Consider the following 6,000-nt stretch of genomic DNA (forward strand, 5'->3'; position numbering starts at 1 on the left):
GTAGAAGGGCATGCAGGTTAATGAGTTGGATGATCAGTCATGATCATGTTGAATAGCAGAGCAGGCTTGAAGGGCTGAATGGTCTATTCCTATTTGCTGTGTTTCTGGAGATGATTTTTTTTTTGCATCAAACTACGGTTTTTAATATTTGCATTTATTTAGCTCCTTTATTTGGGTTTAAAATGTACCACATTATCACACTATCATATGCTAACAAGTTTGATTTTTAAAGTTAAGAATTTGGTCCACTGCTGTGTAATTACAATGAAGAAATTCTAATTTCATAGATTAAGTAAGCGTGACATTGTACAATATTACTCATGGTTACTACTCAGAACTTGATTCCTCAAGTCTTTTTAAATGCTAGCACTTGAATATTTAGGCCAGTTTTCATAGTGATGTGTTTGCTGCAGGCTTTGGAAGAGGAGCTGACCCAGAAAAAGAAAGACCAGGAGGTCTTCTTTAAAATTAGTGAAGAAGCAGAGTGTCAGAGTCCAAGTTCTCCAATCAAGGTTGCCAAATTTTTCCCTTTTACTTCAGAGTCATCCTAAAGAAGATAAGGACTTTACTACTTCTCCAGGAATGCAGGACTACAAAGATGTGAACAAGTCTTTTATTTATATTTTCTGAACTGAAATTGTATTACTGTTTTCTGATTTGGGAGGGAGGGAAATACTATATTTACTACTAACATCTCAGAAAACGAATCCTTCGATGTTATCCTGGACTTAGTGATGGATAAACTGTACGCTCACATAGATGTACAAAAGTATTCTTTAGTTGAGGGACACTCTTTTTGTACCGACTTCTAGATTCTTGTTTTTCAGAGCTTCCTTGTCTGTACGTGACCAGCTAACCAAGTAAGATAATAGAGATTATAAAGCAAGTTTTTTTAAAGAGATGTTATTTAGTTCATATTATCAAAAATAAATTTTTACTAAATATTCTTAATACCAAAATGGCTTAATGAAGAATCGGATTCAACAAAAAAGTCCTCTTCGAGTGAACCACTGTGTTTAATAAAAAAAAAACTGCCAATAAAAATTATAATCTACTGCATTGGTTGTTGTTTGTTTGACTTCACTATTTGTCCAGAAGCCCACATCATCAACTTGATGCCAATAGCTCCACTTGAGTATTATCCTGCAGGTTGAAGACCTTTCACTTTCAATCTTTGCTATACTTGTTGGTTTCAGAGATTCCCTTAGGGACAACTTTCAGCAACTGCAAGTGGAATTATCTCACATAGGAGATAGAATAACACCAACAAATGAAAGCAATGCAGCAGGAATGAAGCATGGTGAATGTTTGTTTGTTTTTTTTTTAATTTAAAACAAGTGTATTGATTTTCACTTCCGTTCTTTGTCTCACTGAGCAGTGTTCAGCAATTGGATGCTTACCCAATTTTTATGAATCTACATCCATTGGAATAGCCTCAGGACAGCTGAAATTTCTCTGAATTCAGAGTGACAGAGGGATCCATGTAGATTTTGTCCACTGTATGCAAAGGATCAATCAGCTCAGCCCCGAGCACACAGTGGCATGTCGATGAATCAGGTGTACATGTTTATGCCACAATTACCTACAAGTAGAAGTTCTTGAGCAACTGTGAGGCTGTTGTTAACTAGCATATTGAGCATTGTGTCTGGTTCTGGTTGCCAAAATATAAAAGGGGGGAAAAAAAAACTAGAAATCCCAGACATAATGCAGAAAATTGCTGAGGCTGAGCCTGAGGACACTGTGAAGATGTCTTTGGAGGTTTGTCCAGGAGAAAGGTCAGCCAGCTCCCTGACGTGTTCTGAACTCCATGCATTCTTGCTGGAAGCAGGTTCACCTTGGTTGTGGGAGCTTGCCAATAGTAACATGAATCCAATTAAGGCACTGGGGGAGGGAACAACTTCCAGGGCTGACCTCCTCCCTAGATAGAGTACCAGTAAAGTGCAGAGATAGCTGGGCAGGGGAGGTGCCAAATGGATAGGGGCTTGTGTCAAATGGGTATGGTGCCACTTGACAAGGAGGCCAGGTAAGTCACTGTCGCAGCCAGAGTCATATAGCTTGGAAGTAGACCCGTTGGTCTAACTAGTCCATGCCAACCATGTTCCCAAACCAAAGTAGTCCCACTTGCCTGTATTTGGCCCATATCCCTTCAAATCTTTCCTATTCATGCATTTATCCCAATGTCTTTGACACAATTACAACGTTTTAAGTGGTAAAGGCGGTGAATGTTCAAAGCGGTGGATGGGCTGCTTTGACTTGGATGGTGTCAAAATTCTTTTGTTGGAGCTGCACCCATCCAGGCAAGTGAGGAGTATTCCATCACACTCCTGACTTATACCTTGTAAATGGTGGCCAGGCTTTGGGAGACAGGAAGTGATTTACTCACCACAGGATTTGCAGCTTCTGATCTGCTCTTGCAGCTGCAATATTTATCTAGTTCAGTTTCTGGTCAATTAAATTACTTACTTGCATTGCCCTATACAGCAAAGGTTCACTAGATTAGTTGTGGTTTGTTGGGAGTTTGGGGGGAGGGTGGTGGTGGGGGCCTTGTAGGGAGTGTGGATATTTGGTCCAAGGGGAGTGGAATGGGTCTGGTTGGGTCCAGTGTGGGGGGGGTGGGGGGGGGAAGATCAAGAGTTTCTGGCCTGGCGGAGCCAGGTTGAGGGGTGTAAATATAGTGTATTCAATTGTTACTCAGGAGTTAAACTTTTTATTTAATAGCCTAACCTTTCTTAATTTTACATCATTTCTAAATTTTCCTTTGCAACTGTTTTCCTTAATTTCATCAGAACCACTCTATCTGATTTTTATGGAGACTTTCAGAAGATTCCAAGTACAGAGGAATTGTCCAGTGGAAAATTCAATTTCTCAACAATTCCTTCAGTGTGTTCTATGATGGGATCCCCTGGACCCTATGCACAACTCCTATCTATGCTGGAATAATAACTGTGGCCAGTCGAAAATCTGGGCCATTTGATTTGGATGCAAGGACCCAATATATTGATATAATTCGTGAATAATTGGGACCCAAGCACTAATCCTTGCAGTATTCCACTAGTCATAGCTGACAACTGAAGAATGACTCTCATTCCTACAGCTGCCTTTCCATTAACCAATCCTCTATCCATCCCGGTACATTACTCTATTCCATGTCCTCTAATTTTATTTACTATTTACTGTGTTGTACCGTCATCTTGGAGTACTTAACTTTCTGGAAATCATTTTAGCTGCCTGAAATTTCCAAATTTATTATCTTTCCTTTTCTGTCAAAGGCTCAGGGCTTTCAAGGTTGGCCTTGAGAATTTCAATATCACTTCAACTCCTTCATTTGGTTTTGCATTCTATCTTACAACAAAGGGATTTACTCAGTCTATGGCCTCTATGACTCTGCCAATTACTTGTTTGTTTTTGATTAGAGAACATTTTTCATTAGGCCTTCAACCCTCGGTATCATCCCTGGGTTTAGTGTGATGAAATGCAGATCTTCAAAACTGCTCAACATCAGGATATCAAGACCATGTCTGTTTCATCAACATGATGAAGGACATACAGTTAATGTCTATTCCCTTTCTGTGTCCCTCTAATTTGGCTTGTTTTAACTGTCAAGTCAGTTTTCTGTATCCTTTTGGCCTGATTGCTCAGTTTCAGAGCACCTTTCCTTCAACCAATTTCTTTTGAATTTTCCGGAAGGATCATCTGATATAATCCGAGTGGAATCAGCTTACTCTACACCTGAACATTAGTCTTCACTTTGCTGATCTGAATGGTTTTGTGGGATTCTTTTTCTCTGGGTATTGTAACATCTAGCCATTTCATGCATTGTATGATTCCAGTGCCTATCATGTATTCATCTTCTAAGTATCGATATTTTATTTTAGTTTCTTTTCCATCCTATTCTCCTTGTTACTGTAGTTCTGATGACTCCTTTCACTGTCTTCTTTCTTAGTCCTGTATGTTTTTCCTCAGCGATTAGTATTCTTAGTTATATATGCAGGACATTAATTTCTGCCTGAGAAGTCATGGTCGTCCACAGCTCTTTCACATCTTTCTATCTGGTCTGCATTTTTTTTGCTGTTTCACTACAACAACTCTGCTGATTAACCTGAATACCAGCCTCTTGGATAGCCATGTCTCTACCATCTTGTGGCTTTATGTACTCTACTGTGTCTGCAGCCTGCAATATTTTCAGCTTGTGTTAAGTTTTTATATTTAAGGTTGTGCAGAGCTCCAAATAAGCTGACCTATCATTCAGTCATCTATTTTCTTGAATATCCATTTTCTGGCTGCATTCTTCAATCATGTGAAAGAAATTTTCAACGGGCTCACCTGATTCCTGCCTCAGGCTTTGAAATCCATATTGGTCAATGCAATGATTTTTCTTTTAGGTACTGATCAAACATAACTCCTCTCTTGACCACAAATGCATGTACCTGACCATTATGTATTCATTGTTCTGGTAGTGACTGCTATATTATTTTAACAATTTATTTTTTTTTCCTCTGGCAATAATTTGAGTTGATTTTTATCTCTCTCTATTTCAACATTAAATCTACTTAAAATATTTGAGTCTCCCAAGTGCATGCTATCACAATGTTATGTTATCTGTTCCCTTAGGTTCAAACCTATCAGACTCAGAATGCTGGAGCTTTCTTGTTATTCACTCACAGGACATAGCTGTTACTTGCTGGACCAGCATGTATTGTTCATCCCTAGTTGCCCTTCAGAAGGTGGTGATCAGCTGCCACCTTAACGACGCAGTTCAGGTGCAGTAGGTAGATCCACAATTCCATGAGGAAGGAAATTCCAAGATTTTGACCCAGTAATACTGAAGGAATGGCAATATGTTTCCAACTCAGAATAGTGAGTGGCTTGGAGGGGAACTTGCAGATGGTGATATTCCCACGTATCTGCTGCCCTTGTCCTTCTTGATGGAAGTGCTTGCGGGTTTGGAAGGTGCTGTCTAAAGATCTTTCTTTGGTGAATTTCCACAGTGCATCTTGTAGATAGTACACACTGCTACCACAGCATTGGTGCTGCAGAGAATAGGATGTTTGTGGATGTGGTGCCAATCAAACAACTGCTTTGTCCGACATGTTGTCAAGTTTCTTGAGCGTTTATTGGAGCTGCACTCATCCAAGGTGGCCAGGCTTTGGGGAGTCAGGAGGTGAGTTACTCACCACCATATTCGTAGCCTCTGACCTGTGCTTGTAGCCACTGTGTTCATGTGGTGAGTCCAGCTGAGCTCCTGGTCAATGGTATTAGTGGGGGATTCAGTGATGGAATGTCAAGAGGCAGTGATTAGATTGTCTCTTGTTAGAGACGATCATTGCCTGACATTTGTATGGCACTTGCCACTTTTTTAGCCCAAACCTGGATATTGTCCAGAATTCACTGCATTTAGAACAAAAACAAAGTTGCTGGAAAAGCTCAGCAGGTCTGGCAGCATCTGTGAAGAAAAAAAAAAATCAGTTAACATTTCGGGTCTGGTGACCCTTTTTTAGAACTGTTCTGAAGAAGGGTCACTGAACCCAAAATGTTAACTCTGATTTTTTTTTTCATCACCGATGCTGCCAGACCTGCTGAGCTTTTCCAGCAACTTTTTATTCCTGATTTACAGCATCTACAATTCTTTTGGTTTTTATTTAGTATAACTAAATTTGGAGATGGACAGAGTATATAATAAATAAATTGTGCTTAAAAAAAATACAATGGCCACAATTGACAACAATGAATGCAAAGCTACAGCCCATGATGAATTGGGAAGATGAAGATGTAAATGTGAGGTATTGCATGTTGGTACAACAAACAAAGGCTAAGACTTACACAATTAATGGTAGGGCCTTGGGTAGTGTTGTAGAACAGAGGGACCTTGGGGTGCAGGTACATAATTCTTTGAACTTTGCATCACATATAAACAGGGTGGTTAAGAAAGCATTTGGCACACTTGCCTTCATTGCTCACTCCTTTGAGTACAGGAGTTGGAAAGTCATGTTGAGGTTGTAC

At 39.8% G+C, this 6,000-nt stretch overlaps 1 protein-coding gene across 2 annotated transcripts in view; it reads left to right on the forward strand.

Moving 5' to 3' along the window:
- Positions 1–1,059, forward strand: part of stk10 (serine/threonine kinase 10) — a 99,630-nt gene extending 98,571 nt beyond the window's left edge. For both annotated transcript variants that reach the window (XM_048603607.1, XM_048603608.1), the window contains one exon: positions 414–1,059. In XM_048603607.1, coding sequence (XP_048459564.1) covers positions 414–551 — 138 coding nt within the window. In that variant the 3' untranslated portion in view covers positions 552–1,059. The remainder of the gene's footprint in view (positions 1–413) is intronic.
- The last annotated feature ends 4,941 nt before the right edge of the window (positions 1,060–6,000 follow it).

This window comes from Rhincodon typus, chromosome 12 (genome assembly GCF_021869965.1).
Source record: "Rhincodon typus isolate 14 chromosome 12, sRhiTyp1.1, whole genome shotgun sequence".
NCBI lineage: Eukaryota > Metazoa > Chordata > Chondrichthyes > Orectolobiformes > Rhincodontidae > Rhincodon > Rhincodon typus.